The following is a 27152-nucleotide window of genomic DNA, read 5'->3' on the forward strand; positions in this document are numbered from 1 at the left end:
TAGTTTGAGAATAGTCTTAATAGTTTTGTTCATTGTTTGGAAAATAGAACAAAATAAAAAACAGGGCAGACTACAGATAGATATTGAAGTTTTAAATGGCTTTCATAATGGTCAGGGGAGATTTTCAGGGTGTCAAGGTGAAATGAAAAACAAGCATCATTTTCAAAAAATTTAAAAAATACCATTCAAGCAGGGGCAGAACATGGAGGCACCTGCCGCCGGGCTCCAGCTCTGAGTGGGCACCTCCTCCATGGTCTACAACATATTCACCCCACTTAGGGCTGTAACTATGTACCCGGAGAGTACTGTCATGGTCGCCTAATACATGGCACCTATTCCCAGCACCTGAGAAGCCACCATACACCAGTGGAGAGCTCCATGTCAGCCCATCAGCTGCTGCCTTAGCCTATCTATAGCGTGTTTGCATGCGAACTGCTACATTACAGGGTCAGCGGCTGCAACAGGGGGGGGCACCAAATTATAACTTGCCTCCGGGCATTTGGGATGAACTTACGCCACTGCATTCAAGGTCAGCTATTATATCTATGTATTTGTATTACTTAGATATATTTGTGGAGACCTGGTGCCTCCTTTTGTCAGTCCATACAATTGCAGAATGTATGGACTGACAAAAGAACAATTGTTCTATTAACTTTAAAAAAAATATATATATGTGAAGATTTGATTTTTATTAAGGGCTCGTATACACTGAAAGGCAGTGTCTGTTAAAATTATATAATTGTACTTTATGATAGCTTAAAAAAATAATCAAATTGTGTTCTCAAAGCTTAGTGTATCAACTAATTACTGGGCATTCTCATAGAACTCTATTATCAGTAGTTAACACTTATTAACGCTGCAGGTGACATTGAACTTTACACAAAGTTAACACTTTTAGAATGTCTACATGCATGTCCATTACCTTACATCGAGGTTCCCAAACGCGGTCCTCAAGGCTCCCCAACAGTTCAAGTTTTAGAGATATCCATTGCTGAGCACAGGTGACTTAATTAGTACCCCAGTAAATTTGATTTAACCACCTGTGCTCAACTAAGGCTAATATCCAAAACCTGAACTGTTGGGGAGCCTTGAGGACCACATTTAGCAACCTCTGCCTTAAAAAAAAATAAATAAATGTAACAATCAACATTAAAACATTTTTATTGGGCTTTAAAGGATGTATGTTGAACATGTAGATCACAGGTTCTCAAACCCTGTCCTCATGACCCCAAACAGGACCCCTGTTTTCTAGGTTTCCTCACAGAACCACAAGTGAAATAATTGGCTCCACCTGTGAATCTTTTAAAATGTGTCAGTGAGTAATGAGGACACCTATGCACCGGCTGGGTGACCTGTGTGGGGTAACGAGGACAGAGTTTGAGAACCACTGATTTAGATTAATGTGCCGGTGCTATTTTTTTGTCAGTACGAATTGGATTACATGTATGCAAAACTAGCATTTTGCCTATTGTGGCACTGTTAAGAGAATTAATATGAAACCAAATGACCTGTAGAAAGGGGTATATTAAAAATACAACAAATAATTGTACAGCAAAACCTAGCAGAATAGGGTATCGAATTGCCTATTCAATATTTTAAATTTTTTTATATGTAATATTTTATGTCTTTTATGACATCTGTTTGATCTAGCAATTTAAGATCCATAGCTATTTATCAATTTTTGTAAACCAAGAGAATCACTAAAAATCACATTTAAAGCTGATCAAATTCTAATGTGTCACAAAAAAAGTTAAAAAATATTATAGAAAATGCAACTCACACTTTGTTTTATATAAATATCAACCAAAATTTTACAAATAAACATTTTATGAATAGTTTTCATTAATATATATTTATATTATATTTTACACTAGGACCAGCTGACTATTCTTAAATAACATTTTTGACCCAGCATTGTAGAATACAGAGCATTGACAGTCTGCCTGTTCCATTCAACACATGGGCATCATTACAGAATGTAAACATGCATATTATTATCACTACTACAATGTATCACATAATTACATTTGCAAAATATGGCCACATTAGCACACTCAAATGAATTAGTAAAGTTGCAATTAAATTGAGATATTTGGCAGTTTTTGCCTCATACGACTTTCAGAACTGTTGGTGCAGCTGTGATGAGCAACTGTCAATAACTTACCCACAATATATTTAAAAAAAAAAAAAAAAAAAAAACTTTTGAGAAGTATATGAATCATGTAGATTTATAACTGAGTAATCCTATGACTGCAATATAATTGTTTCACATTAAAAACTCACACTGTCAGACAGACCATTATTTGAGGGAAATACCTACCTTCACAGTATAGTTAAAGTGCTTTGCAGACTGCATAAATCTGTGAAAGCCATCTGTTTCTTGTGTTGCAACAGTTAAAACCAACAATTTATCTAAAAAATAAAAACAAAAAATGTTTAATATTAATTTGTTTTTCAGAAAATTGCTTAAAATTAAAAGTAATGCTGTATCATAATGCAAAATCCTTTATGGGCATTGATTGGTTAATTGTAGGGATGTGCGCCGGACCATTTTTGCCGGATTTGGATTTGGTTCTAATTCGTCGTCCGGCTTTGGATTTGGATTTGGATTTGCCAAACTGCGGTGACTGGCTTTGGATTTGGATTTGGATTTTTTTACAAAAATTGACAAAAAAAGCTAAAATCACATAAATTGGTCTTTTTTTTCTTCCTAGAGTATTATTAACCTCAATAACATTAATTTCCAGTCAATTTAGACCATATCACAGCTTATAATATTGTTTTCAACATTATTGGCCAAAGGTTGCAGTGAGCTGACTGGTTACTAAGCGACAAAGCAGCGGCACAACGACACAGACACCACAGTATAAAGCACATCTATGACACATTGCCACACAGCAGTGGCAGAAATGAAAAGTAGTGCACCCACCCAGTGGGGTACGGCCAGCAGAGTCACAGTACTTGTTTACAAAGTGGGCTACGGCCCTAGGAGTCACAGTGCACAATCTTATTAGCATTACACCGCACATAGGGCCTGATTCACATTACACCATAAAGTAGTGTCTCTTATTTATGTTACGACACACAGTAGTGCCACTTTTACACAATGCCCACAGTAGTGACCCTTTTACACAATGCCCACAGTAGCGGTGTCCCTTACACAATGTCCCCCAGCAGTGGTGCCCCCTATGCAGTCCCCTTAGTAGTACGGTCCACTATGCAGTGCCCCCAGTTGAATGCTCCCCAGTAGTATGCCCCCCATTAGCAGGCCCCCCCAGTAGTATGTCCCCCATTAGCAGGCCCCCCCAGTAGTATGCCCCCCATTAGCATGCCCCCCATTAGCATGCCACCCAGTAGTATGCCCCCCCAGTAGTATGGCTCCCCCAGTAGTAGGCTGCCCCAGTAGCAGGCCCCCCCAGTAGCAGGCTGCTCCAGTAGTAGCCCCCCCTGTAGTATGGGCCCCCCCTGTAGTATGGGCCCCCCCTGTAGTATGGGCCCCCCCTGTAGTATGGGCCCCCCCTGTAGTATGGGCCCCCCCTGTAGTATGGGCCCCCCCTGTAGTATGCCCCCCCCCAGTAGCAGGCCCCTCAGTAGTATGGCCCCCCCAGTAGCAGACCCCCCCAGTAGTATAGCCTCCCCCAGTAGCAGGCCCCTCTGTAGTATGGCCCCCCCAGTAGTATAGCCCTGCCCAGTAGCAGACCCCCCCCAGTAGTGCAGACCCCCCCAGTAGTATAGCCCCTCTGTAGTATGGCCCCCCAATAGTGCAGATCCCCCCCAGTAGTATGGCCCCCCCAGTAGCAGACCCCCCCCAGTAGTATAGCCCCCCCCAGTAGCAGGCCCCTCTGTAGTATGGCCCCCCCAGTAGTATTGCCTCCCCCAGTAGCAGACCCCCCCCCCAGTAGTGCAGACCCCCCCCCAGTAGTATAGCCCCCCCAGTAGCAGGCCCCTCTGTAGTATGGCCCCCCCAGTAGTATAGCCCCCCCCAGTAGCAGACCCCCCCAGTAGCGCCCCCGGACCTTTGACAAGTAAAAAAATAAAAAAAATAAAAAACTTACCTGTATCCCCGCTCCCGCGCCGTCCGCTCTGTCACACGCTGAGGAGGGAGCCGGAAGACGGAGCTCATGTGTGAGCTCCAGCCGGCTCCCTCCGTGCAGCAGCCAATGAGAGTCTGTGTGACTCTCATTGGCTGCTGTAACAAACACACAGCTGCCGCTGGCGGCTGTGTGTCTGTGTAGGGCAGAGCGCTATCACTGCGCTCTGCCCTACACGCGAGGAGACCTGATGTCGGATTCTCTAGTGAGAATCCGACATCAGGCGGCCGCCGTTCGGCCCCGAACGGGGATCCGAGTCAGGCGGTGAACACCCGAACAGGGTTCGGGTGGACTCGGATCCCCAATGTTCGGAGCGGTTCGGATTCCACAGAATCTGAACCGCTCATCTCTAGTTAATTGGTGAATAAAATGTACCCTAGTGTGTGGTTTTGGTATGTTGATGCACTAAAACTTATAAAAGAGGACAGGTGGGGAAGTTGTCCCCATAGCAACAAAATAACTTCTACCTAGCTAGCATATTAAAGAATGTGCCTCAGATAATAGCCAGAAGCTGATTGGTTGCTAATAGCAATTTCTCCATATGACCTCTTTTGAAGGTTTGATACATCTTCCCCTTAGACTTTAAGTTCCAATTCAATTGAACAATGACTGATATGCATGACAAAAATAATAATAATAAAAAAAATAATAATATATATATATATATATATATATATTTTTATATTACACACACACATTATATATATATATATATATATATATATATATATATATATACACACACACACACATACATACATACATATACATAGATAGATAGATAGATAGATAGATAGATATACCTCTCTATATCAGGGGAATAACAGCACCTACTAGTGCTGCCATACCATACCGGGATTAAAAGACACTCCATTTTTATTTTACCTTATTGTATCCTGTTTTATCCTGTTTTTTCCTTGCTATTTAATTGGTTTTATTATGGGTTCCTCATTTATATACATTACATATATTATAAGATTTTAATATATGATTTTTATGTATATTTATTCTGCACTGCTTAGAACGATTTTCTGATGTTATTATTTAGCGCTATGGTTAAGAAAGATGGCTGCCGGTTGTATCCAGATATTACACCTAAAATGGTGGATGATTTTATTTGGTCACCTATATGGGGCCACTACACCAATAAAATGGCTGCCATGAGCGCCATGTAGTATAAAACAGCCGCTGCGTTATGCTTCATTAAAGTAGAGTTATCCCCTGCCCCATGCAAGATGGCTGGGGCTTAGTCACATATTAAGCCTCCACTAATATGGCGCCGGACCCGGAAGTGCGCGGCCGCACGTCCGATACTATACGGTCCTCAACCAAGATGGCGCCGGACCCGGAAGTGCGTTGTCACATTTCCAGTATACAGATCGCGGCTCACGATATTTAGTATGGACTTAGGAGCCTAAAATACTTGCTAATACAAGGCGGTTTACCACATTTTAATAGCCCAGTTGGTATTATGCCACAGTGTAGTGTCCACAGTTCATACAGTGAAACATTTCAGTGTCTCCAATTTATATTATGCCACATCACTGTGGCCCCAGTTCATACAATGCCACCCAATTATTATTATGCCACATTACAGTGCCCCAGTTCATATTATGTAACATGACAGTACCCTCCATTTCATATTATACCAGATTACGGTGCTCAGTTCAGATTATGACACCTTACAGGCCTCCTTTACCATTATAAAATCCACTACACACCTCATTGTGTAGTGGATTTTATAATGTCATCCATTTAGGCCTGTAACGGGTCACAACTAATTTCGTAGCAGGCAATTCTGGTAACTTGGTAGACAACTATATGACCTGTGTTCAGGAACCCTTAAGCCTCTGGAACCCATAGCAATGGCACCCCATGCACCCACTGTTCTCATGGAAATGTTTATTTGTGAGACACTGTGCCCTATTTGTGTGTTAAAATGTCCTGTTGCTCCAAATATTGGGTGGACCCTGCAAGCACTTACAAAAAGAAAAACTGATTGAGGTTGGAGCAATGTGGCAAGAAAAAAAAAAATACACCCTAAAAAGGAATGAGACAAGTCTATTTGGTATCTAATATCCCTCTACCGTCCTGGAACAGGGAGGCTCCTGAAGGAGCAGAGTTTTCATTAGTGTAATTGTTTTAGTACAACAGGCAGGGATCAGAGCCATTATAACAGAACCATTATGGTTACAAATTTGCAACTCTAGGTATCCCAATGTTTAAAACCTGGTCTGCACAGCAGAAGGGAGACAAGAAGAGCCCCAGTACATTTCAGCGCATGGCTGGTCTTCAAGAGGCAACCCCATTTGTCTTTATGGTGACTCTCTTTCTCAATGAGGCAGCTGTCCCTGTTATAGTGCATACTAGCCCTACTTATATAGGACACTGACAGACCCCTCCAGTACGGGTTGGGTATGGAATGCCGGCGGTTGGGATGTCACTGGTCAGAACACAGACAGCGGCAAACCGACAGTCAGAATCCCGACACCCTTAAGGTGATCAGGTAAGTCTAACCCTAACCCTCCCCGATGCCTAAACCAAACCTCCCCCCAGTGCCTAAGCCTATCCACCCCCTCCCCTCCCTGCACCCTAAACCTAACACTCCCTACCTGGTGGCTAAACCTAACCTCCCCGCACCCTAACACTAACCCTCTCCCTAGTGCCTAACTTCGCACCCCAACCCTCCCCTAACTGGTGATACTTACCTTCAGGATGTCGTCGGTCGGGATACTGGTGCCGGGATCCCAATGCTGTTGAGATTTCAGCACTGGTATTTACTGTCAGCATGCTACACGACAGGATGCCAACTACGTCCCCTCCAGTACATCTAAGGGTTATTGTAATTTTGTTTATATTAGTACACACATAGGTGGAATAGTCAAGACAGTCACTGAGCCAAGACTGATATGTACAATTTCTAGTTTCCTAAGTCACCTAGCAGATGCACAACGGACTCAACTGCAAATTTCATACAAACATTTATATTTTAATCTCATGATTTAACATGTCCATGGGTCAAGGAGCATTCACCCTACTTGAATGTCCAAGAAACTCTTATTAAATCAGAAAACTGCTAATATGTTTCTACAGGGCCAGCTCTACGGGTGTTCGACCAGTGCTGTCGCATAGGGTCGCCACCAATAGAGGGCGCACCCCTCCCCAGCATTCCGATTTCAGCTGTATTGTCCCGCTGTTCCACCCGTGGGCCAAAGTGGCCCGAGGGTGGTCAGATCAGGAGGTTGGGGACCCCCACCGCCGCAGCTGTGCTGGACCCCAGGAGTATGAATGGATGCTGCGCGCTGGATGGATGCATTCATTGATGGGAGAGGGCTGGGGGAAGTCCAGCCAGTGATGGAGGGCTGGACTTTACCCCCAGCCTGATGTTATTTGGAGGCATACCATGTGGACACGCCTCCAAACAGCGTCACATTGGGAGGGTGGCCTTTTGTTATTATTACAATAGGCCACGCCCCAAATTTTGGCCACGCGCGATGTATGGGTGCCTACTTAAGGGCCAGCACAGGGTGCTCCGGCCCTGTGTTTTTAATTTAATATCAGATTTCTTGGAAAGTCCATTGGAAACCTTAAGGTTATGTGACTTAATTAAAATTGTTGTATTTAATACACATATCCAATATATGTTAAGCACGGTCCAATATTGATGAAAAGTTAACATATTTGCATTTTTGTATGCATTTACTTTGTATTGCAGTTTTTTACTACTTCTTTTCCTAAATTAATGCCTCTAACAATCAGCAAATTTATACCCCTTTAACCTTATCTAAACAAATATAAAAAACAATGCAGTTTATACACAATTTTATTTGCATCTTAAAATATGATAAAAAAAAAAAAAAAAATTGCCAATTTATACCAAGCTTTAGTAACCAACTTAAAAATTACTGCAAGGAAAAAAAAAGCCAATGATATCCATAATAAATGCTGCTGAAACTATTTGTACATAAGTACAAAGTGAAAAAATGCTCTTCTTAAAGCTGGTTAGCACCCCTATACAATCGTTGTACGATTCCTGACTTGTTCATGCAATATCTCTAGGGGCGTAAGCTTATGCCAGATGCCCGGAGGTGAAATAGATGGTGGTGCCCCCTCCACCTGAGGTGGCTCCAGCTTGTGCAGTAGCACAGCTGAGGTTGGAGAGGAGGAAGTAATGTGCCTGTAATCCTGTCAGTTGTGGAAAATCTCCAGCCACTTTACCCTAGTTCTTTTTAGCCTCATCTCCCCTTGTGTCCCTCCAGCCTCATTCCCCTGGGTTTATGCAGCTCCAGTCCTGCAGTGTCGCTCCGGACCCACAGTGTTTCTCCAGCTCCAGCCAGCCCCCTTCTGTCTCAGCCCCCAGAGTCTCCCCAAATAGCCCCCTTCTGCCTTTCCAACCCCCCAGTGTCTCTCCAGCCAGCCCCTTCTGCCTCCAGCCAGCCCCTTTTGTCTCTCTATTTCCTTCCCCAATGTCTCTCCAGCTCCAGCCAGAACCTTCTGTCTTTCCAGCACCCTAGTGTCTCTCCAGCTTCAGCCAGCCCCATACTGTTTCACAGACATTAACCTTTTTCTGGCAGCTCATCTTCTCGCCGCAGCTCCTATGCTTTACAGCGGTGTGGTGTATTGCTGACAGTTGGTGTAATAAAGTTTTTAGTTTATTGCGATTCAAAATAAACAAAGAATACTTTATTGTACCAGCAGCAGCCAGCGTTACCAACTTAGGGTATCCAACTCATAATTGATTCATCAAATAGGGAGGGAGGATTAGGGATTTTCTTCAGGAAAAGAGGCATGCATCCTGAAGCAGGAGTCTTATATAAAATTATCAAGCATCACCCCTAAAACTAGTCATTGGTTAATGCATAACAGGTTACCACCACTCAAGTCAGCTCTCATGATTTAAGCCAACCCAGGCATATGTCAGTTTTCTGTTCTTCTAGTGTTGAAAGGGATCACTACCACTTTTATGAAACATAAGGTAACAAACCATACTCTGGTCATCACCAGTCTCAGTCTTAGATATCCACAAGCTTCACATCTCCCTCCAGAGGTGGACTGGGCCAGGTGGTATGTGCCTTTTGAATTTATTTGGACCAGTTCCCAACCAACCTGATAACACTTGATGTAGTTGCTTCATTTACTTAAATAGAATTAATCCTGCAATGCTTCTGCAAATCTATTGGAGCCCTGTACAGTGACAGAGTGGACAATGACCCCGCCAGTGGTCTGATTGCAGGAGGTTCAGGAGTATGGGGGGGGGGCTTGGCTGTATTGCAGGTAAGAGTGGATGATGTGATAGAGAGCCAGGACTACAGTATATGTAAGCACTGTGGGGTGGGTTGCTGTGTGAAGCATTAATGCTGGGGTTCAGAGTCTGCAATGGTTTACTGTTGAAAGTCAGTCAGTAGTATGATGTACATGGGTTAATTTTGTCCTTGTTGTTAGGAAGTGAGTGTACAAAAGGGCATAAATTTGCCAGTCAGTCCCTGTCCCTCACCCAATTCAAACAAACTTCTGAGGCAAAAGAACTGGCATTGGACAAGAAATACGGAAGTAGCACGCTGGCTGGAAAGCTGTCTGCTTTACGGTCTTCCTTGATATTGTTTACTATACTAACCTCTGTGAGAAAAATTCAATTAGACAACAGTCTTGCCGCAGCATTAGTTGCACAGCACTTTTTCATGTAATGAGTGCAAGTAGGTGATGTCATTACATCAGGATTCACCAAATGTTCTCCACAACATCATACACTGAGTCGTTGAACATCTGTGTATATTCATTATTCTTTAAATCTACCTGTACAACCACTAGCTGCTCTGTCTGTAGCAACACATGTGATTATAATGGGCGAGGAAATGGAAAGGCAAACAACAGACACCTGGCATTTAGCTTGGTCTAAAGAGGAAAATATTTGGATGGTGCACAGTGTCTAGTCAGTAACAAGACTGTAGTTTAATTTTCTGAAGAGGAAATAGGCTTTCAGAAATCTGTGATCAGCCACCTTTTATGAATAGTGAGACGTATTCCACTACTTGTTAAACAGCGATTATAATTAGAGATGTGCGGTTCGGTTCTCCAGAAATCCTAATCCACCCGAATTTCGTGAATCTGGGTAAATCAGAGTCGCGGTTCTAATGTCCTGAAGAGATCCGGGTCACAGTTCTGATCTTTGTGGTTCGGATTTCGCATTTTAAATCCAAATTTCGGGTTATGGATTGAAAAATTACATGATTTTAGCAGTTTTTAAAAAACTGCTCTTTTTATTTTAATTGAAAAAAATCCAGATCCAAAACACTTGTGTGGTTTGCAAAACCAGATCCAAAACCAAAAACATGGGGGTCGGCACACATCCCTAATTCTAAACTATTTTCACTCACCAAACAATACTTAACTTTTTTTGTCAGCCAACTAGAAGCAGTAAATGGCACATAGCATCACCATGATCAGTATGAGAGAGAATAAAATATAATAAATATATATTTTATTTCTCATATATCTTTTTTTTTTTTTTTTTTTTAAGATAGCACCTTAATCCCATTATGTAGCGGTTATCAGGGAGATTGCTAGACTCTTCAGGGAGTCGAGGAGATTGCTACTATTTCAGAGAGTGTCTCCGATAATCAGGGAGAATTGGCAAGTGTGGGTAGAGGCCTATTTACCATTGTCTAAACTCCGCAAAAAGTACCAGGAGAGTTATTAGTCACCTCCCCATCACTCACCACTAGCGCACATAAAAATAATGCTGCAGCGGCCACCGGACAATTAAAGTAAAGTGATTGTTCCTGCAATGTGTAAAAGTAAAACTGACTCCAATGTCCCTGCATGTGTTCAATGATACATGGCAGCTGTATCTATTTTCTTATTGCTGCAAATAGTGGCAATAACAAATGATAACTATCGGATCTAGGGCCCAATAATTAGTAATTATGCCCCTTAACATGATACATCTTAATGTTAATGTGCCAATTATTTTCCATGCTATAGTATATAATTACAAATACCTGTTTTCTTACATAACACATACAGTTCATAACTTTAGGGTTACAATCACTTATCAATACTCAGAATGTGCACTTACAAAAGGTAACCTCCACTTCTTACACAAGTAATGATGTTTATTTACTTCACTTTAAATGAGAGTTTTCAAAAATATTAAATAGCATAAACTATAATGCAACTTTCTAAAATAAAAGAAAGTAGTCGACTATATTAAACAAATCCAAAGTTCAAAATCCATTATGTAATCTAGCCAGTGCATGTATTATTTAAGTTATGGTAATAATGTTACTACTGTACAATTGCAATTGAATTTGTGCCAACAACACTAAATAAAGATGAAATAATAGCAGCTCAGATGACCAATATTACTCAATTTATTTTACTTTTGATATTTTTAGAGTCCTGTGAAAATAATTTGCCAGATGAACATCTTGGAAAAAGTGGAGTTGCCAAAGTCTTAAAAAGAAAAAAGAAAAAAGGAAAAAGAAAAGAAAGTCTACACTGAAAAGTTAATATAGCAAAGTAAATATATGAAACCATTGTAGACTGCTACATTGGCACACAACAACATTCTAAATGATGGTGCCGTGATACTTGTGTTTCACTCTTATGCAAAACAAGGTCAATCTTATTATGAAAGCAGGAAGAAAACTGCATTTTTATTCTGTCTACTTGTATATTTTCCTTCATAAATCATCCAAACAACTGTCCAAATGGGTGGATTACAGGCAGTGGCAGTCATAAACATACTGACTTTCATTTACAATCTGGAACAAGAACGTAGTTAGGGAACTGTTGTGACTGATTGGTAGGCAAAATACTACACCAATATTGTTTGGTGCAACTGGTGCAGGATAAGCATGCAGTAAGTCATTTGCTTTTGCGGTCCTTCTACAGATTATCTTAGTTTGCAAAAAAAATAAAAAAATTACCTGCAGACTTCCAGCATATCATGTGAACACAAATAGGAGAGAAGGAAAAGGTGTTTTTTTTTTTTAGTACACAGAGGGCCTGATTCAGACCTGTCACAAGCGCTGAGTGCTCGCAACCGGATCGATTGTGGCCCACAGCGCATGCGCACGACGGAGCCAGCTCCTTCATGCGCATGCACGAGACCCGGCTAGCAATGGGCAATCCATCGCTCCGGGTCTTGCACCAAAGGGGGCGAGCTGTCAATGTTGAGTGACAGCTCGCCCCCTTTGGTGGGCGGGCCGGGGGGGTGGCTGCCCAAACAGAGGCATTCCCATGAGAACACCTGCCGTTTGGGGGCGGCCCCACTGACATCACAAGTCATGTCAGTGGAGAGCTTCCAGCTCTGTTAGAGCCAAAAGCTCTCTGGGGCATGCGATGAACGAGACCCTACCACAAGGGTCTTGTCGCAAGCCCGATGGTCGCGATGGTCTTGACCATCATCATGGCCGCTCGCTATAGCTGTGGGTGGTTGGGTGCTCCAAGAAAAAAAAAAAAAAAAAAAGCTCGGCCCTGATACAGAGCGAGCGGCTCTGAATCGGGCCCAGAGCTCATAGGAATGTTCCCAAACCTCTCTGATCACATCATCATGTGACTGTAGTTGCCACGGTAGTCCATGACATTGTGCAGAATTATAATCAATTACAGAAGTCTGGAAAACCAAATATAAATACCGACATTCTTCTTATAGCCTTCAACAGTGATTTTTTCTCTTTCATTATAATCATTCAACCTCTCTTGCCCCAAACATGTCTTTTTTCTCATGTTTTGCATCTCCCTTATAGATCCCAAGTTGTCATAGGCTACACCCTCACTAGAAGTCTGTGTTAGAACTGGCAGGTGCATTTTTTATACATTTAATAAAGAAGTTTTGAAAAGAAAAATGTTTTGATTTGTAGGAGAGCAAAGAAAAATCATCATCAGTACGTGTTTAAAAACAAACAAAACAAACTAGAAACAAGCTAGTCTAAACAGAATGTCCAATTGAAGGCGAAGCACAGCTACATCAAGTTTTACATCATACAAGCAACATGTTCATGTGTATATTTGAAACAGTGCATTATAAAGAAAGACATTTCTACTGTTAAATAGATTAGCAGGAGGAGAAACAGAAAACTTTTGGCACAAGAAACTACACTTTTATGATGTAGGGAAATGTGGCTGCCAGTTGGACAAGACTGGTGGCTGTCCCGACAATATGCACCTGCTGTCTTAGCGGTCTGAATATCAGTGATTTCTATAGTCTATGGCTATCACTGGCCCATAGACCTCCAATTGCCAAAAAAATGTGTCAATCTGTGCAGTACCTTAGCTAGCAGCAATTAAACAGAGCTAGATAATGAAGAACTGTATCCCTTTAACTATTATAAGAATATAAAAAATTCCAAGATGGAAAGCAGAAGTATATAACCAGCACAGAAGTACAGGATACATAGTGAAATGTTCCAACTCCCAGGAGCTGGAATACAAAGAAAGGACACACAGGGAGTATGAAAAGAACACCCAGGAAGAAACCAATACATCAGACGTATTACCAGAAAACTCATCTTACAAATATTTTTTTTTCCTTCCGCTAGATGACAGACAGACGTTCATGATGTTGGCATCCGATTGTCCTAAATACCCATAGCAGTATTAAATACTACCAAAAGATTCATAGATTTTGTAGGTAGCTGGTCCAAAGAAGAGAGAGTCAAGGAATTCCTCTAGTAATCCCCTTTGACCAGGTAAGAATAAAAAAAATAAAAAAAAACCCCTCAATAACTTTTCTCAATTTGCATTTAGGGAAAGGAAAAAAAAGTAAATCAATCCAGGTCATTTTCTATTCTATAAAACTGCCAATGGCTTGGGAAGTGAGAGAGCAACAATAATGAGAACATGCACCTGCAATCTACTTGTGCAAAATGAAGGCATAGCATCAAAAGTAAGGGCTTCTCATTAGCTGTACACACAAATACACACACAATTTGCACGTATAATTGTATATACACCAGTGCTGAAGGTAAGTCTCCCTTTTACAAAAAGTTTCCAAAGACCAGGAAGTGTGCACCTTAGAACACACCGGGTAGACAATCAGATGCACTTGTGCATAAAACACATGTTTTGCGGTTTATAACTGAACCAGATGCCCCGTTATGGATTAGACATCTGCATGACGACAAGCGGTCACAATTTCACACTACAATTTGTTTTTAAAATTTATGAAAAAAAAAAAAAAAAAAAAAAGTTGTCCAACTCACCAAGTTAAATGCACCCTTTGTAGAAAAACCTCAATGTTTTTAGAAAAGCAAATCATAATATTTAACTTACAAACACAGACTGACAAGTGATACTTTTCAAACTGTGAAATATAACTTTTTTCCCTATATTTCTCTTCAGAACACAGCGAGAGCAGCAAAGTCAATTTCCTGGATCATTTTTACAGTAACCAACATCACATTGCGGGTTCAGCTCAGAGACTATGGGGGAATGTATCAAACCTTCTAAAAAGTGTTGATCTCGACAAGTAGAGAAGTTTCCCATAGCAACCAATCAGCTTCTACCTACATTTAATAGAATGTACTTGATAAATACTGTACCAGCTGATTGTTTGCTATGGGCAACTTTTCCACTTGTTGAGATCTCCACTCTTTAGAAGATTTGATACATTACCCTTAAAGCCCAAATCAGTCAAATAAATTAGAATTAGCATTGGACAAATTATTGATTAAATATTGTTTCATGCGCGCATATAGTAGTCCCAAATAGTGTTAAAATTGTGTATAATAAGAACATATACATTATTTTGAAAATAATGCTATGTAAGTATTTTATTTTCCACAATAACCACCATATTGCTTCTTTATTTTATTTTGGTCTCTAAAACCCATGATCAGACTCATAGCTGCAAATCATGAAACAGTATCTAATAGTTACACAGAAAAAGGTCTGATTATTATGCCTATAATGCCTTTGAAGTCATACACTGAACTATGTAAAAGAAAAACTAGCTATATATCAGTGATTGGAAACTGGACATACTTGAACCTCCATCGTTCAAAAGAGCCGCACATTCTTAATTTGCAAGATTAAAAAACAGCCCCAAAATTATGTCTTCACTCCTACATCGCTGTCACTTCTTTTTTTTTTTTATTATTATTGAGGGAAATTAATGCTTATGGTGTAAAAATACACTTAGCAACATGTCAATACATCAGCCTGTATCAAAAATGTCAACCTTTGAAATAGAAATGGGGTTACATGATAGATGCTAAAAATGTCAAACAGATTTCATAAATCGGGAAGACCTTCTGTAAGCTTACTGAAGGACACTTTACAAAGAGCTGTTAAGGGGAGAGGTAATCAGAAGACTTCAGTGTTTTTGACACAAGAGCTTGTTAGTGAGAGGTACTGGTGTCACTAGGGGGGTGCGGGCCACACTGGGTGACACCAAATTAACAGAGCTGCACTGTTATTTTGGTGTCACCCTATCGGATGGTGACATCGTGAAGCCAGGACACAGAGAGAGGCAGGGGAGAGACTGGACTGCCCCAGCAGCTGCAGGAGCGAGGGGGAAGCCCACCGTGTGCAGAGAACGGGAGGCGGTAACGCCCCCAAGATCGGCACACACAAGGAAGCGTGGATTCACAGGTCGTGGCCACACACCCTTCCGCAAAACTACACCCCCTTTCGAGAGATCGATCTCAGTCCAGCCGCACTGGATGTCACCCAGCTAAGTCACGCCTCTGGTGAGAGGTGGTATCGGGGATGCAAAGGGTGTTCCAAAGTAAGCTGAATACAGTATGGGCATGTTTGTCTAATAGTGAACAGATGTAGACCAGCACACAGATGTACATATGCCGGTCTAAGCCATATAATTTGCAGGCGCCTTTGGGCTGATACAGATGGTATCCAACAATACAAAACCATTGGCGATTGGCTGAATGTGAATGTACCGATGCTGCGAAAAGTTGCATTCTTCATCTGCTTTCACATACATGGTGGAGATGTAGCATATGTTCTAGAAAATTGTAGAAGTTGTTCATAGCATCAATCCAGCCCTAGGTATCATTTATCTAGTACACTACATTATATAAAATTATAGGGACAATATGATTTGCTGTCCGTGCTGCCATCAGGGAACAACTGCCAGGACTGGAATCACTTTCCCCAACACTCGGATAGAGAGTGGGTGCCTGCCCACTCCTACCACCTGGCACCATGCAATAAACAAAAAGAAGGGGGTTCTCCTGCTCCTACCAGCACCCTCTACTAGCCCATAGAAATTAAAAGTGACAAGGGGGCTCACTCCGACCGATGTGCCACCAGGTACTACCCCGTGTGATAAGGGAGTACGCTCCTACCGCCCACCCACTCCGGCTACTACCGTTGTGCCCATGCAATAAAGTTTGTTTTTTTGAGAGCCGGTGCATGTGACATGATGCCACAGCGCCGCTGAAAGGGAGAAGAGCCATGGCACCTGAGGTGCAGCCAGAGCTGAAGGAGGTGGTGAGTGACTTGCATGTAATGCAGGGGCTGGAGAGAGGAGACTATAGGCAAAGTAGGGCTGTAGAGAGAGACAGAGACAGAGTGAAGGAGACTTGCCGGAGTTAGGAAAACACCTCATGGCTGGAGAGACAGAAAAGTGCTGGACTGTTGGTTTGGTTAGGTAGACACCCAGGGCATCAACTACAGAATAGTGCTGGCTGAGGGTTGGGAGACACTGCAGGGCTGGAGAGACAGAAAGGTCACGCACTGCTGGCTGGAATTAGGGAAACACTGCAGGGCTGGAAAGATTTGACTAAAAAAAAAGGTTTGTGTGTTTTGTGTAGGAATAAGGTGTGGGGGCTGGCTAGGGCTGGAGAGTGGAGACTCAAAGTAGGGCTGGAGAGACAGAAGGTGACTGGCTGAAGTTAGGGAGCAACCGCATGGCTGGAGAGAGAATGGTGCTGCACTGCTGGCTGGGGTTAGGGAGACACTGCAGGGCTGGAGAGATTTTACAAAAAAAAAAAAAAAAAAGTTTGTATATTTTGTTTAGGATAAAGGTGTTGGGGAGGGGAGTGGTCTAGTTTGTCAGTCCCTGGCTCCACTATTTCTGATGGCAGCCCTGTTGGTTGCTAACTTCCTATACCTTCCTTGATTTTAAGTTGTATTAAAGTATAATAGTGAATGTGTATTTTGCAAGTAAAACTAGTAGTACATGCCATGGGTATAATCACATGTGATGCATGCCTGGCACATAGTGGCGTAACTATCAAGGGTGCAGGAGGTATGGTTTCCACAGGGCCTCGCACTAGGGCCGCCAACACTGCACCCAGATATATAGCTATCCATCTCAGAACTCCCCCCATTCATATTTATTCAATGGCCGAGGCGGTCTGGGCACTTGGGCTCACTGTGTCCGGACCTGTCCTATTACAAGCTGGCCTCCAGTCTGACAGTGAGTGGCTTGTTTGCTGGGGCTGGCCCCTTCCCATATACCAGCCTCTTGCTTACATCAGCTACAGATCCTTTCCATTGTTGCCAAGTCCGCTTATAACAAGCGGAATTGGGCTTCTTTTTTTGAGGGTGGTGGTGTGTTTTTATACCAGTAGTGCCTGAGGGAAGGGGGAGGCTGTGTCTGGGGAATAGAGGGCAGTAGCCAGTGGACAGGCTGAAGTTGGAGGGGGCAGGCAAGAGGGAGAGGTAAAATAGATGATAGAAATGAGGCAGGTACATGGGGGAAGAGTTAAATTACTGAGGCAGTTGTAGTGAGGGGATAATAGAATTAGACAGGTGACAGGAATGAAGGAGGTAATAAAGAGGGGTGAGAAGAATGGGGAGTCAGGTAAAGGAAAGGTGGGTACACACTAGATGATCTGTCACCCGATTCTGCTGATCGGACTGACATATCGTCCACATCGGCCAGTGTGTACCCACTATGCACGACCCTGCGCACTCCCATGGGTCGTCCATCAGGGTCATTCCGTCGGCCTGCATGTAGGGCCCATGGATCAATCCAGGTGCTGACGCTGGCATAGTGGATGGAGACAGTGCCTGACATATCAGGTGTTCGGTCACTGCATCGTGCAGTATGTATCGACCGCCCAATATATATTGAGTGGTCGGGCGCCGCTTCGCTGTGTACACACATCAGCAAGTGTGTACCCAGCTGAAGACTGGCAAGGGAATGAGGTATGAAAAGAGGAGGAGGTAAAAATATGGAGTCTGGTGTAGAGTGAGAAAAGCAATATAGGCAGATAATAAGGCTGTGCATACATGAACATATTTAGGGTTAGTGAAAGGGGGAATAAAAAAAAAAAAAAAAAAAGTTAGGCAGGTAGAGAATGAGGACAAAGACACCCAGATAAAAAGCCCAATTTATGATTGGTTTGGGCTTGTTTTTTACTTATTGGTTGCTTATTTTACATTTCAGAGATGGCAACACTGAGATTCTTTTCCCTCCCCATCCTCGGTAGTGAAAGTGAGAAGAGCCAAGTCTCATCATGACTCTCCTGGGTGGGAGCTACCAGTGGATCCTGATGAAGGCAAGTCACTTACTACATATTAATAAATCATAAGTGTAACATGTACAGTAACTATATATTAGAAATGAAGGTCCGTTGAGGTTATGAAATCATCATGTTAACATTCTGGCTGTCGTCATTCTAAATGTTGACACATGAATTTATGAGAAGGTTGCAGTTTTTTAGTCTACAAATAGCGTTAGGGTGCAAATAGGGGAATTACAGTAGGGTGATGGTCAAGGTTAATGTTAGGCTAAAATTGCATTGTCAACATCTGAATGCATTTATGAGGTAGAGCATTGCAGAGAGGTGTATCTCTAGAGGCACTGGGGCCCCTTCAACATTATGCTATGGGGCCCACAAAGTTCTAGTTACACCACTGCTGGCACATATATTACTGTGGAGACCTGCACACATCTTGCATATGGGTACAATTGCAGCTTTTTCAGGCAACGCATTTTACACGTGCGTTTTGGGGCCTAATTGTGTCTATTTCAGCATCAAACCCAATTTGCACAGAGTCAATATTAGGAGCAATGAAACATTGTCACCTTTATTTAACTATAAAGGCACCACAAATAATCCACAGTGCCATACAGTGGAAATGTAGACTAACATCTGTGAAAGGACTGACTAATCTCCCCACACGGATTGATGCTCCAAAAACTGTTCAGCAGTGTTTAAAAAGTAGCTTTCTAAATTGTGTCCTTTTATAGCTGTGATAGAAAAGAGAACCAGTCTTTCAAATCAGCCAAGAGAGACTCAATGTATAAAAAAGTGCCCTTTTCACTACAGCAGTGAAAGTAGAGTACTTCCTGGATCATTAAACCAGTGGTACTCAATAAAAATATTTCAAGAGCCACTAATATGTATTTACAAGTGGGCCACAATCCAATTAAATTATGAGTGCATGAAACTAGTCATGGGTTATACAAAATAAGTATATATTGTTACAACTATGGTTTACATTTATAATTATTTTTTTTTTTTTTTACAGAGCATACCTCATCTCCCTCACAGCTATCCTCACTGCCCCCTCAACACTTCCCATCTGACAGGCCCTTATGCTAACGTTCCCCTGCACTCTCTGCTCCTACGATGCTCAAGCAGGAAGCACAAACATTTCGTTTGTCGGGATTTTTTCCCTGACAACTCCTTGGAGCCTTCAGACAACACTCTAAGGAGAAAAAATGCATAAAAATAAATATCCCCAGAGGGGCAAATTCAATCATATTTTATAACCATGTGCAACAGAATGCAGATGTTTCATCCAATATCGAAACAGGAAAGAGAATAACGTCCAAATGAGGTGAAATAAAGGCAGTATATATGGAAAATGGGATGCGGTCAATATCCAGACTGTGGGGTTTCTGGCGCTCAGAGTCCTGACCGCCGGAATCCCAACTGCTGTAATCCCGAAGTTAAGTAGCAGGGTTGGGGGGAGGGTTAGCGTTAGGCACTAGGGGGAGGCTTAGGTTTAGGGTGCGGGGAGAGAGAGATTAGGGTAGGGAGAGGGTGAGATTTAGAATACTGACCAACAAGTGTCGGGATTCTGACTGCAGGGATCCCGAGTGCCGGCATCCAGTACCCATCCCATGGAAACTGATGTACAACATATTAATTAAAATCCCCCGCCCCATGACAAATATGAACAAACTTGTGTGTGGAAAACAAGCATCTGTCAGAGCATAATAATAGTCACAGATGCATAAGCTACTAGTAATTATCATACCTCTAAGGGGCATATTTATCACACAGATATTTTTTGCGCAAATTCACAATGTGAAAATTAATATTTTCATGCAGATTTACTACATTTCTCCTGCAAGAGACCAGCTCTGATAAGAATCCATAACGGCAAAGAACTGGAAGCAGTATGATAGCATTATCCTGGTTCGGGACTCGGCAGCCAGTGCACATGCGTCGGCAGTCAGCTAGCGCATGCATCACTGGGGTGCAACAAGGAGGGCTCCCTATGAAAAGATTTGTGAATTAGTAGCCCACAGTCTACTATAGGATGGTGTTATCCTATCGGGGCCAATCGCTTGGTAAATCCGAAAGCACAGCACTCCCCATAGATAACTATGGGTGCTGCATTTGTGGATGAAAATGATCATCTGGGGGATAATTAATATTTGTGGCTATCCCCGTAATGAGGATCAAAGCAAATTAGAGGAAAAAGTAGAAGAAAACAACGAAACAGGTAAGAATGATATAAATGTTTTACGACTCCTCAGAGGACTGTAAAGTCCATTATAGAAAAAGAGAGAATAGAGTTTAACTGTGACTTTGTATAGTACAGGCCATTGTCCAGGAGCGTCTATGTGACAAGTGTAATTGATATCAAGTGATATATGGCAGTGACTACAATAAAATAAAACACACACACACACACACACACACACAATGTGGGAGACCCTCATACCAAGTGGGAGGAAGATTCTATGACCAAGAGTGAACATTTTAAATCTATTATTTAGTGCAAACCCAAATATGCATCAAAACACAAAAAAAAAACCTAACCATACCATGAAGCATGGTGTAAGGGACAGAGGCTTCGCCATTTATTTATAACCAGTTATTTATATAGCGTATACATATTCTGCAGCGCTTTACAGACAATATTTGGCATTCACATCAGTCCCTGCCCCAGTGGATCTTACAATCTTTATTCCTTATCACATACACACTAGGGTTAATTTTTGTTGGGAGCCATTTAACCTACCAGTATATTTTTGGAGTGTGGGAGGAAACCGAAGTACCCATAGAAAAACCACTTACGCACAGGAAGAATATACAAACTCCACACAGTTAGGGCCATAGTGGGAATGGAACACACAAGCTCAGTGCTGCGAGGCTGTAATGCTAACCATTACATCGTCTCTACTTCATGGACTGGAAATATCGTCATAAGAGATGAAGGAAAATACAGATTTTCCGCTAACACTTGCTTATATTGTACCAGTCTGAGAAACCTCATACTTGGGTACAAAATGTACACACTATATACAGTAGGCTACAAAAAGAAAAAAAAAAAGAAAAAAAAAAGAAAAAAAAAGAAAAATCCTGGAGGGGCCTAGTCCTCAATCCCATGAGAAGCAGATCAGGCATTCTATCCACTTCCCGACTGAGGAACGTTTGATCAATTACGACATCGTAATCGTGCAGTTGTTCTTCATACTGTGGGTGCCCACACTGAGTGATGTGTTCTTCAGTGCAGGCACCCTCCCTCATCCCCAATATGTCGTTATCGGCAGATTGACCGGCATGATCGGGCGATGATAGATGTTGGAAACGACCAGTGGGAGTGCGCATCGCTGGTCATTTTCGACATTTTCATGCCCAATTCAAGCACGATTAAGATGTCATAATCGTTCAATTGCTCTGTTTAATCGGCAAGTGGATACGCGGCATAACTCTGGGCCTGATTCAGCTTTGGGAATAGAGTAAGATATAGCATGTAACTGTGCAGCTTGGTAAAACCAGGCTGCACTGCAGGTGGGGTAAATTGAAAATGTGCAGAGAGATTTAGATTTGGGAGGGGCATGTACAAACTCAATCTAATTTGCAGAGTAAAAATAAAGATGCTACATAGATGGGCTACATGCAAAAGCAGCCACTATTTACCTCACATGCACAACAACAAAAAAAAAAAAGATGTATTTGCACCCCTTATATTGCAACATGGTTTCTCCAGGTCCACAGTTACTTGCCATAACTATTTCCAAAAGCTGAATCATGCCCTCTATTCTGCCTGTGAACCATATATCCAGCTGTGTTACCCATTGTTATAAAGCAATAATCTCAAATACAAGCATATGGGACAGTGGTGATGGAGCAATATCCTAGACTACGGCAAAAGGGGGGGGTGTAGTCATAACTCCCGAAAAACCAGGAGACAAACAAATACAAAAAAAGAATGCTAATTTACAGCAATGCAATTAGTTATGGTCTGATTTTAATGGGTTTCTCTGTTAAATACTATCTGATTCTAGAGGTTGGCATTTTTATTATATATTGTTGCAATCTCTAAAAATAATGTATAATAAAAATAACAACTATATTGGGACCGAGGTGATGGACCAATATACTAGACTAGGGCATAGACCTTCCGCAAACCCAGAATACAAACAAATAAATGCTCATTTAAAAGCAATGCAATCTGTTATGCAGTGGCGTAACTACTGCCCCCACAGCCCCTGCAATGGCTTGGAGGCACCGGGTGGCTTGGGGGCTCCGAGGGCCAGAGGTGACAGACTAGCAGGAGCAGAGAGGAGGGTTGGTGAAGTAGATCTGTCAGGGTGGGATATAATGGGCATTACTGTTTGGCATAATGTGTATTTGGCATTACTGTGTGCACAATGTGCTAATAGGGGCATTACTGTGTGGCATGTGTTGTATGTGGCATTACGGTGTGGCATACTGTGTCATAAGTGGCATTACTTAGGGTGTCATAATGTGTAAGGCACATTACTGTATCATGTAACCGCACACCTTAAACGTCGTATTTGGGTGTGTTTGATTTTCGGCGGGGGGGATGGGGGGCTGAAACTTTTTTGGCATGGGGGAGCAAAATTTATATTTATGTTCTTATTTGAGTGGGTTTCTGTGTTACATACTATCTAATTGAAGGCCTATTCATTCATAGCAACCAACTCTGTTAGGTTAAAATACAGACAGTATTACACATATTTGCCGACTTTACAGAACTCGTCCACGGGATTCTGAAAACATCTTCTGGGGGCTGAGGCCAGACTGCAGACGTCTTTAGGCCCTGCCCCACCACAGGATAAGACCACAATTTCCATCTCTGCAAGGAGGGGGCGGGGCTAAATTCAGCAATTTGCATAATTTTAGCCCCACTCCCTCCCAACGAACCCATGAATTCCTAGTAAAAGCTCCCCATCCTGCTCACTTCACAAGGAAATGGACGGGACGGGGGTGCGGGGGGCTGCCCGAAAAATCAGGAGCCTCCCACGACTTCTGGGAGTGTAGGAAAGTATGGAATTATATGCAGAATATTATTTTCAATATGAAACAGGTTGGGATTGTGGTCAAGGTGGAACAATTGTAAAACAAATCATGGACATAACGTGACATCAGCCATGGGGAATTCCGAAAAGCTGATGACTCCGGCAGTCTGATACAGCAAGAGTCACTTATAGTTTTAGAACATTTTACGAATTAGTAAACTACAAAGGCTTAAAGATATGTCCTCATATATCTAGCTTTAAAACGCCATGTGGCGCAAAAATGCATCAGTCGCAAAAGTAAAGACAATGCGATGCAAGCAAGCTGCACCAGGAGACATCACCGATTCGTTTGATATGAGACGCTTGTATATTTGTATGCAACTGGGTCTGTAAATAAAGCACAGTAGAACTTGGCGTGGAAAAAAAGCTGCAACCGCTGCATTCTATAACTTTGTATACAGATTCATAAATTCAGTCGCACACATATAGACAAGAGTTGCATATCAAATTAATCAGTGCAGTGTCCTGCGCATCTTAGCCTGTTCGCGTTGTGACAGATGCATTTTAAAAGCAAAAAAAAGAAAGAAGATGCAAAAAATAGGATCTGTGCAAGCAGAGTCGTAAGGGACCTGGTGCACCAAGAGGGTCTGTTTGGAGTAACTGCAGCATAAGCATTTGCAATTTATTTTTTTTCATAAATCCTGTATTTTCATTTAGGCTTGACTACTGTGCATAGTGTATAAGCTCTGCTGTCACTATTTGTGTGTGCAGTCCTAATCACCAAAAAGTTGCAGGAAGAAGCAATTTTCTAAATTGCAGACATTACTTGCAGTAGTTAGGATCATAATGAAGACAGATTTCTGTTTATATTTCACATTATAATCCACACTGCCTTGATAAAGGGAGATATGTTCTGAAAATTCGGGGGGGGGGGGGGGGGGGAGGAGAAGGGATTTGAATGACATTGTCTGCTGATTATTCTTTCGTGGCTGGACTATGGACCTCATTCAGAGGCGGCCGTTAGTTGCAAGCGGTCGCACTGAATCAGGGTGGCCGCTTGCATCCTGAACGGCCGCCTCCTTGTCGATCGCTAAGCTGTGGGTTACCACGCTAAGCTGTGGGTTACCACTCACAGCTTAACGACCGACCAGGCTGATGGTCGCGATGGTGATCACCATCGCGACCATCGGGGCTTACGACCAGACCCTAGGTTTGGGTCTGGGCACTCGTAAGCCCCAGGTAGCTTTCTGCTCTGATGGAGCAGGAATCTCCTCACTGACATCACTGATGTCAGTGCGACCGCCCACAAAACGGTAGGCGCTTGTTAAGGAACGCCTCCGTTTTGGAAACTACCTCCCCGGCCACCTACCAAACGTGGCGAGCTGTCGATCAACATTGACAGCCACCCCTTTGGTAACGAGCTCTGGAGCGACAGTTTCTCTGTCACTCCGGGGCTTGCGCACAAGCAGTGCGGCCGCTACGCATGCGCAGGACTAGCCATCGAGTCGGTTACGAGCGCATCGGCGCTTGCGACAGACTCTGAATAAGGTCCTATGTGTGCTGGCATTCCCTACATGCCAAAGATTAGTACAGAGAGTTTTGCAGGAGTGAAGGGTATATCAAAGAGGTGAGATGTTCAGGTGAAACATTACTCAAGATCCGCTTTTCCTTCACCAATTAGAACTGTATTTGTAAATTCAGAGGAATTTCTAATTTATACATAAATATCGACCCACCCCGACTTCTCGCGGGAGCAAGTTCATCTCGCCACAGCCCCCGCATCTCATAACAACCTACACGCATATTTGCCAACTCTCCCTCATTGTCAGGGAGACTCCCTGAAATAGTAGCAATCTCCCTGTCTCCCTGAAGAGTCTAGCAATCTCCCACATTTCATCCTTACCCCCATTATGAAGCTGTTATATTAAAAAATAGAGATATATACATTCCAATGGGATTAGTGTCATTTCCTTGCATTGGTTAGTATAAGGCACAATGATCCCTATGAATTTCTGCAAAGTATTAGTGTGTTTTCATCAACAAACAGATCTTACTAACTGCTTTTGGGCTGGTTTACATTTGGATGTACGTCAGGTTTAGGACACGCCTCTCAGATTTATCAGTACACGCCCACTGTAACACGTGCTCATAGGTGCTGCTTTCACAATCTCCCTGAAATGCTTTTTCAAAAGTAGGCAAGTATGCCTACACCAAGTCTCCACAGTCCCCTGCATCTCATAACAACCTATGCCATGTCACCACAGTCCCCTGTATCTCACCACAGCCCCCTGCATCACATAACAGAGTCCTGCTTCTTACCAAAGGCCTCTGCATCACACCACAACCCCGGGGGTTCTAGAGAGGAGGAGCAAGTAGTGGGAGCACTCAAATGCAAAAAATGGCAAATGCTCCCGCAATCAAGGCCCGAAAAGATTATATTTTCGGAGCTTGATGAATTCTGTCCCCATACTAGTGTATGGGTACAGCAGACCATTCCGCTAGAGGAAGGTAAGTAGGAGATATCTGTGATATCTCCTGATTTACCTTCTTAATGAATGACCCGATAACTTACTTCTTACAATTGCAGTTGAAAATGTGCATTTTCATCTGTTTTTGCAGAAATTAAGTGATGAATAGGCCCCATAGAACTTAGGAAACAATTGTCCCTGAATCAGAGGACAGCACATTTGATAAAACTGGCTGGAAAAGTAAAAAAGTAGTGTAGTAGTGTAGTGTGACATTTATTACTGAATTCACATTGCGAATTCAGGCAATATCACAGTGATTTATTAAAAATTCCTTGCAGGGACATAGCTTGCGATAAAGCTCTGTCCCTGTGAATCCCCTCAGCAGCCTTATTGTATTTTTTGAAAAAATACAGTTTCATGGTTCGCTAAACCCGCGGCCGCCCCTTCCCCCCCGCGACCCCCCCTTACTTTTACTTAATGCTGATCTGTCCACCCTCCAGGGCTCCAAGCAGCTGGTCTCCGATCCTGCACTATGACCCGGTCAGCTGTTTAATGCAGCAGCTGAAGAGTGTCACAGTGCAGGAGCCGCGAGACCAATTGACCGGAGGGAGGATATCACTGGAGCACCGACCAGCGGCCCTGGACTCAGGTAACTTTATTTTTATTTTTTTGCAGTGATCAGCTTGTGGCTGTTTAAACCACACAGCTGATCACTGGGTCCAGCTCTGGGCTCTTCTCTGGCTGTTAGAGGAGAGCTGGATTCCGGTAACTGGAGGAAAGCCTGGATAACGCCACCTCCTATATTATCACAGGGCTTCCCCCGGTATTTTTTCACATTTTAGAATTAATAAATCTCAGGCAGATCACAATTCCCATAATTGTAATGGGAAACGCGATCTGTTTACTAAATATGTGATAATTAGGGCTTGGAGTAGAATTTTACAAATTCTACTCCAATTGCCCTTTATTAACTGTAAGTGAAACTAAAATAATGTGAAATGGGTGTGAAAACACCCTTTACTTTATTTTAGTAAAAATAAAGTTAATAAATAGAGCCCAAAGAGAGAAAGGCTGAACAGCAGAAAAAAAAAACTCTGTATACTGAGATGGAACCAGTTCTGTGTCAAAATCACTTCAGGTTGGAACTCTAACCCTCCTACAGATAAAGCA

The 27152-nt window shown here is 42.5% G+C and overlaps 1 protein-coding gene across 2 annotated transcripts in view; it reads right to left on the reverse strand.

Annotated features, from left to right (window-relative positions):
• The window catches only part of PLOD2 (procollagen-lysine,2-oxoglutarate 5-dioxygenase 2), a 137129-nt gene that overhangs the window by 103740 nt on the left and 6237 nt on the right, over positions 1-27152 (reverse strand). For both annotated transcript variants that reach the window (XM_088472037.1, XM_088472036.1), the window contains exon 2: positions 2321-2412. In XM_088472037.1, coding sequence (XP_088328163.1) covers positions 2321-2412 — 92 coding nt within the window. The remainder of the gene's footprint in view (positions 1-2320; positions 2413-27152) is intronic.

The sequence above is a fragment of the Taudactylus pleione genome, unplaced genomic scaffold (assembly GCF_031769625.1).
Source record: "Taudactylus pleione unplaced genomic scaffold, aTauple2 ptg000120l, whole genome shotgun sequence".
NCBI classification, from domain to species: Eukaryota; Metazoa; Chordata; class Amphibia; order Anura; family Myobatrachidae; genus Taudactylus; species Taudactylus pleione.